At 46.4% G+C, this 9,914-nt stretch overlaps 1 protein-coding gene across 1 annotated transcript; it reads left to right on the top strand.

Moving 5' to 3' along the window:
• The first annotated feature begins 2,351 nt into the window (after positions 1-2,351).
• Positions 2,352-4,255, top strand: LOC124648591 (pentatricopeptide repeat-containing protein At2g20540-like). Its single transcript, XM_047188321.1, has one exon. It carries the CDS (start codon positions 2,352-2,354, stop codon positions 3,993-3,995), a length of 1,644 nt encoding a protein of 547 aa, XP_047044277.1. The 3' UTR covers positions 3,996-4,255.
• The last annotated feature ends 5,659 nt before the right edge of the window (positions 4,256-9,914 follow it).

The raw sequence follows: 9,914 nt of genomic DNA, 5'->3' as shown, positions 1-9,914 counted from the left end.
GTATAACTTATTTCTAAATTAGCCGAGAAATCATCACCATCTTTGATGTATTGTCTAAATATATTCTCGGTGTTTTTAGTTGTTTATTCCATTTTTACTGCAACTCATGTAGTAAGTAAAATACAGGACAAACATGAACATGTAAACTTTGTGAAATTGGTATATATTTCATTAGAGAAATATGCAGTAGATTGCAAATACAATTCAGCATATATACTATTTTATATAGTAGAGTGTTTTGTCCTTAACTGTTAATACAGAGGAATTGAGTTCTAATATACACATGTAGTAAATAATAGTTTTCTAAAGGTTGTATTCTTCTACTGTTTCATATTACTTATTAGTTTGTATAAAGGTTGCCGATTAGAAGTGTTGCATGTTTGTTAACTGGAGACGGTGCTGATGTAAAAAAAAAATGTTTCTTTACGACAAAGATAACAATATACTGTTGTGCGTAATGGATATTAATTTAAGAATGCTAAAGATATACTTGAGTGTGTATTCTAAACCTCATATGCTCTAGTTCCTATATACTTTAAAGATCTTGTGCTTGATGTTTCGAACCTGGAAGATGATTCGTATTTAAAATTCTTGCTATAATAATTTTATAAAATTTAACAAACGGAGCATGTATAAGAAAACTACTTCCTCAAGTAAAACATAATGAGTTGTGTAGTTAAGCGTCAGTACTAACTTATTCGTTACTTCCTCATCTGGTAAACAAAATTTTATGTATTCATCCTCATTTTTCTTTCTAGTATTCCCGATGAAATAGAAGGACGTGCTGATATTATACAAATAGTGTTGGCTGGTCTAGTGGCTAAAGCACTTTTCTTTGACCCTCAGGTCGTGAGGTCGAATTCTCCTCCCCGCAAACCATTTTATTTGCTTCGTTAGTCGCTGACAGATAGGACCCACATGGAAGGAGGCGGTACCAAGGTCAGATTTAGAAGATAAAAATATTAGGGGTTTTTCTGCAAAAACTACAACGCCCACGTGTCAGTTTTTGATTGATTGAGGACCAAAACTTCACATATGATACAAGTTCTAGGACTGCAGTTTCACACTTTGCAAGATGTAGGACTAAACTATCACATGGTGTACAAGTTGTAGGACTAGAGGTGTAATTAGCTCTTAGAGAGATATATTCACCATGTTGCTTCTGACAACTTTTTTACATGAAGGAGAGCAACTAGTTGTATATGGTACCATTGCTCATGCCCTAAATCCTTCCTCCCACGCTCCTTCGGTTTAATGACAAACGCTAACCAAATCTAGGGGAATTTTATTTTTTGCCCCTATTTACTTGGCATCTCTACTATTTGCCCTCCATTAGTTTGACCTTTCTTTTTTGCCACCGTTTAGTTTGGTAACTATATTATTTGCCCTTTTCACTTAATTTCTTTTGTTTAGACTGAATTGCCCCTGGGTACACACCCGACGGAAATCGTCGCTGAAGAAGCACACCTAGCCCCGCTTGCCAGATCGAATTGAAATTTGCCCAGATTTCAGAAGCACCGTTCTCTCAAACCAATCGTTCAAATGGATTGAAAATTTCCCAGATTTCTTACATGTATGTACTTGAATTGCTTGAATTTTTTCAATTTCTTCTGAAAACTTCGAATTTTCGGTCAAAATTTGAAGTAAACATTCAAATCGATCATTCATCTGCATCGGTCAAACGCCGTCACCCACGTCCACATCAGTCATAATGAACAATTACTGAGAGAAAATCATCTAAAATCCGTCATCTGCATCAACTACAAAACAACCAATAGTTAGGGGATCCCAAGATTTAGAGGAGCAGATACTAGCGACGAATCGAAACAAGAGAACGGAGCAGCGAGCAGCAGTTCATCGCTGACGGCCAGAGCCCCAAAATCGTAACCCTAGGTCGTCTTTTTTCCATGGAATTAGCAGAGAGGGACAGGGAGATGAGATTACCTAGCGTCGCGAGGGAGAGCTCGCCCGTTTTCGTGGATTTCCGCCGGCGGCCGGAGCTGCGTGAAGACTACCGCCGCCGCCGCCAAGTTCCTGTTCTTGAACCAGAGGCTCTGTGCGTGAAGACGCGAGACAGAACGAACAGCCCCAGGCAGCTCAACTCACTTTGATCGATCCAGTACTGAGGGTATTTTCGCCATAGCTGGTGGGGCCAACCTGTGAGAGGGCAAATAATATAGTACCAAACTAAACCGTGGCAAAAAGGAAAGGTCAAACTAATGGAGGGCAAATAGTAGAGGTGCCAAGTAAATAGGGGCAAAAAATAAAATTTCCCCCAAATCTAGGACCTCCCGCTTAAAAAAAAGAGCCAACGGCGCTTACTTTCGTCGAACACCCTGCGTGCCTGGCCCATGGCTTCGGCGCTGGGTCCGGCGGCGCGGCAGGCGGAGGACGCGGTCATGGCGAGGCTCCGGGCCTGCGCCACCTTCCGCGACCTCCTCCGCGTCCACGCCCGCGTCGTGCTGCTCTCGCTCTCCCAGAGCAGCTACCTCGCCACCCACATCGTCCACCTCTGCAACGCCCACGCCCGCGCCGCCCACGCCGCGCGGGTCTTCGCCCACGTGCGCCACCCCAACCTGCACCTGCACAACGCCATGATCAAGCTCTACGCCCAGAACCACCTGCACCGCGACGCCGTCACGGTCTACATTCGCATGCTCAGGTGCCGCCCGTTTCCTAACGGTGGCTTCGCCGGCGACCGGTTCACGTACCCGTTCCTGCTCAAGGCCTGCGGCGGGCTGATGGCGCTCGAGCTGGGCAGGCAGGTGCACGCGCACGTGGTCAGGTCCGGGTGCGACGCCAACGCCATCGTCCAGAACTCCATGATCGAGATGTACACGCGCGCCGGCGACCTCTCTCTCGCGCGTAAGGTGTTCGACGGAATGCAGGACAGGGACGCGGTTTCTTGGAACACGGTCATATCGGCGCACGCGAGGCTGGGCCAGATGAGGAAGGCGAGGGCGCTGTTCAACTCCATGCCCGAGAAGACCATCGTCTCCTGGACCGCGCTGGTGTCCGGGTACACTGCCGCCGGTGACTTCTCGGGCGCCGTCGAGGCGTTCCGGTTGATGCAGATGGAAGGGTTTGAGCCGGATGACGTGAGCATCGTCGCGGTGCTGCCGGCGTGCGCCCAGCTTGGGTCCCTGGAGCTAGGCAGATGGATATACGCATACTGCAACAGGCACAAAATGCTGCACAAGACGTACGTATGCAATGCACTGATGGAGATGTACGCAAAGTGCGGGTGCATCGACCAAGCGCTGCAGCTGTTCGATGGCATGGCTGAGAAGGACGTCATCTCGTGGAGCACGATGATCGGCGGCCTTGCGGCGCACGGTAAAGCAAAGGAGGCGGTCCGGTTGTTCGTGGAGATGGACAGGGAGGGGAAAGTGAAGCCCAATGGCATCACGTTTGTCGGGCTCTTGTCAGCTTGCTCCCATGCCGGGCTCCTGGACCAAGGGCTGGACTATTTCGACCGCATGAAGGACATGTATGGCATTGAACCCGGAGTTGAGCACTATGGCTGCGTCGTCGACCTGCTCGGCCGGTCAGGGAAAATCGGACGTGCGCTAAACCTCATACATGGCATGCCAGTACCAGCTGATGCGAAGATATGGGGATCAATGCTCAGCGCATGCCGAAGCCACGGCGACGTCGACACGGCCGTGCTGGCTGCCGAGCGGCTGGTCGAGCTGGAGCCGGACGACGTTGGCAACCTCGTCATGCTGGCCAATGTGTACGCTGCAGCAAGACGGTGGGGCGATGTCGCCAGCACCAGGAAGGCCATACGTAGCAGGAGCATGAAGAAGACGCCGGGTTGCAGCCTGATCGAGGTGGACAACGTGGTGCAGGAGTTTGTCGCTGGAGAGGACCTGAAACCTGAGTTCGGAATCCTTTTTGGTGTTCTGGACATCCTGGCCTCGCAGCTTGCAGATGAGGATGTGGATTTCAGCGATTCAGACTGTGTAGTTGATGCGCAAATGTCTGGACACTGAATGGTTAACATCATGATGTGTTGGTGTGATTAATTAGAGAAAGGAAGCAAGTTAATTAAGATGAGCAGTTTTGCAGTATATGTGAACCCTTACAGCTGCATTTGAAGTGTTCTGAAGTCAGACACTCAGAGTCTAATCAACGCTGCCACCATCATAGGAGCCTATTGGGGCATGATCTTGTTTTATTGGTTTGACACCACCATATCCACATGTACAAACATAGCTTTCTATTGGGGTCATTTTCTTTGCATCAAAATAAGTCTGTGGTGATTGACAGAGAAATTAGTATACCTACTAAGAAGTGTGGAGATTGATAAAGAGTTGGTACTAGCAAACTGCCGACTCCCGCACACTACACTCACAGACAACTGCCAAGGAGGAGGAGGAGGAGGAGGAGGCGTTGGCCGAGGAGGCGACATTCAGAGTTATGTGGATGACCAAGTGTGGAACTAAGCTTGCTGTCTTCCACTTCTCTTCAAGCACCGGACAATGGCGAGCTGTTTCATCCAAGTGTTGGGGCGATTTATTTCCTACTGTGGTAATGTCCAGAGTGCAGCGAATGCTATGCGTGCACAGATATGCTTATGGTTGCTTCTACTGGGTGGTAGGCTGTTGGTGGGAAAAGATGCTCGAGCTTGACATTGGGAAGATGGAGTTTTCCATTACTGACTTCCCACCCGGAGGATGGAGATCACAACGCACTGCCATTGTGGAGGCAGGGGAGGGCAGGCATGGGATGTTTTTTTACAGAAAATTGCATGGGGTATACTTCTACATCTGCCCTCAGTTATATCATTACGTGAAACAATGGTCAGGGTTCCAACCAGTGGCAGATGGAGAAGCCGATCTCAATCCCTTTTGGATACCGGCATGACATCGTTGGTGAAACAGCGACACTTGGTCCTACAAATGACAAAAGAAACGTAAGAGAAACAAGATTTTGAATATTTTTCATTGGACATCAAGACATTGCATATGAAGAGGGTATGTGATTCAAAGTATGGCATTAGTATGCCTCAAAGATATACGAACTTCCCGCCATCATTGTTGTCGTCGCCGACAATATGTAGCGGTAAACTTTCCGTCGCGTCCTAGTTATCTCCTCCTTCCATACTCATCACAGAGCTTGGTTGATGTTTGCTATAGTTCATTGCAGTAATTGATACTCCTGTGGACCTTTTAGTAGTGATTATTTTGTCAAATCTTGTGGAAGAACTAATCAGACTGAGGGACACAAATGTAGTTCACTTCATTTGTTTGTCTTTTCCAATTTGCATCCTAATAAAATCTGACAGGTTAAAACAAAGATCTTGCATGCTATGAGTACCATTTAGGAAGCCTCACGGAATAGTAAAATACAGTCACAACAACTATTTTGGGGAAATGGTTTTTTGGTGAAGGTAATGGAGAAGGATTAGAACCTTAGATTCAGTTTACCTTGTTTGATTAGACATACATTTAAGTCACGCAGGACTTATCTTGTCAGCCTTTCTGTTGATAGATATAAGGAGACCGAAAAGTCTTTGTTTCTCAACTTTTGCTTCTACAATATTGATTTGAAATGAACCTGTATAACTGGTATAGATGCAAATAAGAGCGTGAGTCATAGCTCTAAATACTCCATGTCTATCTTATATGTGATTTGAGCGAAATTGAAGTGGTGAGATTAATTGATTGCTTGATAGACTTGTCACTCAAGTAGAAAGACGGCTTGTGCTCAGAGGTTGTTTAAAATCAGGTTCTCGAGATCAACTATTGGTGAGGCCCCCATAATTTGTTTTTTTGAGATAGTTTGATCACATTCCTCAATCTCCAATCCTCCAAGCAACATGTACAAGCATTCACATTTGTAGGACTGGTTACTCAAAACCCGAAGAATCTGAAGATTTGAACACTTCTCCTGGAGCTATCTTCTTTTGCCGACTCACTTACCGTTTCGCAGTTCTGTCAACTACCTCATCAAGCATCGGACGAATCATGGCACTACTTACCGCTTCTCACCAAAGTCAGGGTCCTGGTTGATGTCCATCTTCCGTCATCGTCTACCTGCCCCCTTTTACAGTAACTTTTTAGCTTTACCTGCTTAGTTTACCTTAGTATTTGAATGGCTATAAAAGCCCTGACTTGGAGCGGAGCTCCTCATCTCATTCTTGGTCGTATCCCTAGCCCCCACTCTTATATGTCGGATCTGGCTTTTATTTTGTTGAAATATAAATCTTAGAAAATCCTACCAAAAATACTGTTTGGTCAATCTGTGAATGTTTACTGAACATAGGTTAAGATCATCCTATGAAAGGCAGATAATTTTTATTCATTACCACTATGATAAAGAATCTGATTTTCTTTTAGCATCAGTGACCTAAGTTAGAAATTTGTTTCATTGCTAGGTAATTTAGGAAATCCTGCGACATGACAGTACTGATTCTGTATGGCCTAAGGTTTTTAGTGCTCATTTATTTACATTTGGAAGCCTCTCTCTGGCTGTGCGTTCCAAGTTATATTACGCATTACAATGATGCACACATAAAAGTGAGCGTCTTCAATCAATCTCCCAAATTCATTTTCCATCAATATTGCCAATGGGACAACCAGTAAAAGGAGTTCTGAGGGCTGATTTTCCATGTGTTATATCTGGTTTGGTTTACTCTCTAGTCTTTATCAAATGTTTTCTTTTTCATCATGTGCTTTGCACTCAATCAGCCTGATATAAGACATCCCAAGTATAATTCTGAGATATTGGGCAGGTATGCAGAATGGTTCCACGGAGGAGATGCCTGCTGGAACAAGGCAGCAGAGGTGCTGCAAGCTGAAGCAGGTAGTTATTATGATCAAAATACTGCTGAAGTGATTGCTGAAGGTCGCGCTGATGTGTTGGGGATTACGGATGTTGTTGAGGTTGGGCAGGTCCACAATTGGGCAGAAGTTTACAGTATGCACGATGCCGATGATGACATGGCTGAGGAGTCGCCGCCGCCTCCGGAAGATGAAGGCAAAGGCGATGCCTCGATCTGGATGATTGAGATGTTAGACCTGGAGATCTCTAGCGATGAAGATTTTTTTCCAAGCGATCCCACAGGATCGATTTCCATTACCATCAAATAACGGAACCACATGGTGGAACAACATCCACGTGCTTACAAGAACAGAAAATAAGTGTTCGATGCAGGGAAAGTAAATCGTCGCCTACTGCTAAGCATCCAGGAAGCGAAACAAAAAGGTATATACAAAACACAGCGCATCGGGCTGATGAGAGCTGTAAAAGCAAGCCAGAAGGCTACAGAGAAACAGAATCAACCACAACAAAAAGGAAGCAGCTTCTTGAGCAAATAACATATCAACCATAACATATCATCAGGTGCACGAGCAGCATCACCGAACGGGAGAACAGATCCAGCAGCATCAGAATTCCTCTAGCCCTGGGCTTGATTGGAAATCACCGCCGTCCACTCCTCAGCATTGCCTGATTTGCAGGATTATGTAAACCTGCCCAATATTTCATGAAAACCACAACGTAGCAAATTAGCTCAACATGAGAATTAATCAATTTGCCTTTAAAACAAGCTCTATTACGCCGGATAGCCCAGCAAATAGAAGAGATACCAGCTATCTGTACATTGCACGAGGCTGTGATGTAGCGGGGGAACCACCAGAAGAATTCGGAGAAAGAGGCTAGCCTGTCTGCAGCTCCAATTGCCTTCGCAACAACAGACCAAACAAATTTGGCAGCTAGTCAGTCGAAAAACATGTGATGTATAGTTTCTTCCTTGAAACAGAACTGGTATTTCGAATTTCTAACCCAGTTTCTTTTCACCATGTTATCTTTAGAAGCAACTGCATTATGCTAAATCACCCAAAGCCAAACTTTAATTTTAAGAGGTATTTTAGCTGCCCACAGATGTTTGAATGATCTATCTGGCCCATTGCTACACAACAACACAAGTGCTTATACATGGATTTTACTGTAAACTGACCTTTCTTGGTCCATTTCCGCACTGGTTTATCTCTATCCTCAGTCGAGGCTATGCCAAAAAAGCATATTCTCCAACTCTTTCTATTGATCCTGTAGATTACCAGTTAGCCATCTCTCGTAAAACAATCTCCACCTCATATTAGCGGCAGTAGTAACTGATATGGTTTCTTCATTGCAGATATCAAACAAGGCTGGAAATATCTTTTTCAGAGGTGTGTGACCACATCAGGCATCTCCCAAGAAACTGGTGCATTTGCCATTACCAACCACCGTTTTTCTACCACACAAGTATAGATATCTGACATTCTGACAAATCTGACCAAAATGCAGAGTCTTTTGCCCTATGTCTAACTTCATAAATACCAGCATCATCAAGATACTTCTGCCTAGTGAACTCCTACAAGGCCACAAGGGTCCATCACTAGTTTCTACCTTCCACCACCACTTAGACATCAAGCTCAGCTGAGTTTGGACAGATTCTTAAACCCCAGGCCGCCTTTACATTTGGGTCTGCAAATCAGCTTCCAATTGAAAGGGTAATCGATGTTGTAACGGCAGAAGCTCAAGCTATCCGCAATGGACTTCGCTTCGCGGAGCAGATTGGATGCAACCGAATATACATGGAGATGGATGCCCTGAAGATCGTTCAGGCGATTACTGATCCAAAGCAGCACAAGATAGCGGGGCTTTCCTCTGAAAGCGGATCAATCTTGGCAGGATTTGATTCGGGTGGCTGATGTAATAGCAAAATCAGTAGAGGACAGTGATAATAGTTTTTTGGACAGATGAACAACCTGAGTTTTTTAAAGCAAATCCATAACCTGTATTCATTAGGCCATAGCGGTTAACTATATCATTCACAAGCCATGGATACAAAACCAGGCGGTTCACCGAACCATACATTATTTTCATCTATAGTACTAGCAACTAAGTGTGCCGCCCCAGTTCATGTACCCACAAGTCCACAACTGTGGAGATGTAAACAATTACTCACTCTTCAAAATTATCAGCGACTAATTTGGAACGGAGGATATCTCTTAGTAATAGTAAAAGATTTCATACCGTGTTCAAATAAAAATAGACGATTATAGATGAAAATTGTATCCCAATCGGTACGGTGCCCGGATGTATTCCCTGTTTCTTTCCGAGTAGGAGTCGTGGCGGCCCCTTTATATGTGCGGTAAACATCGATCAGTCGACGTGAGGTAAACATAGATCAAGGGAATCGACGTCGACGACGTGCGTCGCCGAGAGACAAGATGTTTGAGTTCGATCTAAACGAGGTCCCTCCTCCTGAAGATGTCGATGCCCCGCCGGCGCATGAACCTTCGCCGCCGCCACCTCCACCTCCGGAAGCTGACGGTACGCGCGAGGCCGATGACGGCATGGCTGAGGCCTCGCCGCCGCCTCCGGAAGATGACGCCATGGTCAATGCCTCGATCTGGACGCAGATGTTAGACCTGGACGTCTCTGGCGATGAGGATGAGGAGGGCGAGATCGATATCGAATTGCAGCCGCCAACGCTCTATGGGTCGCCCGCGCCAAGACAATCGCCGGAGAAGATGAGAAGAAGCCGTTCCCCTGCGTACCAGGCCGTCGCTGATCCAGCCGCGTGGGCGTACGGCTGTGCTGCCGACACGTCGCCGGCGCGCTCCTCCTCTTGCGCGGACGTGCATGACTGCACGGCCCCGTCTTCCCCGAGCAGTCACGGCGGGAGAACGGCGTCGTGGCCGAACAGCGAGACGCTACCGCTACCACCGCCACCGCCGCTGTCTTTTATTTCTCCGGCGCCATCGTCGTCGTCTGGATCATCGCCACCGCGCACTCGCTCCTTCAGGGGGACAAGCGACGCGCGGTCTTTGCCGTACTCACGGCGCCTCGACCGTTCCCGACTCGGCAACAACGACTACGGTGGGTTCAGCGTGGCGTCTTACGAAGGGAGGCGCCGC

This window comes from Lolium rigidum, chromosome 4 (assembly GCF_022539505.1).
Source record: "Lolium rigidum isolate FL_2022 chromosome 4, APGP_CSIRO_Lrig_0.1, whole genome shotgun sequence".
NCBI lineage: Eukaryota > Viridiplantae > Streptophyta > Magnoliopsida > Poales > Poaceae > Lolium > Lolium rigidum.
Note: the sequence above shows the minus strand (reverse complement) of the source record. Positions and strands in the feature narration are given on the sequence as shown.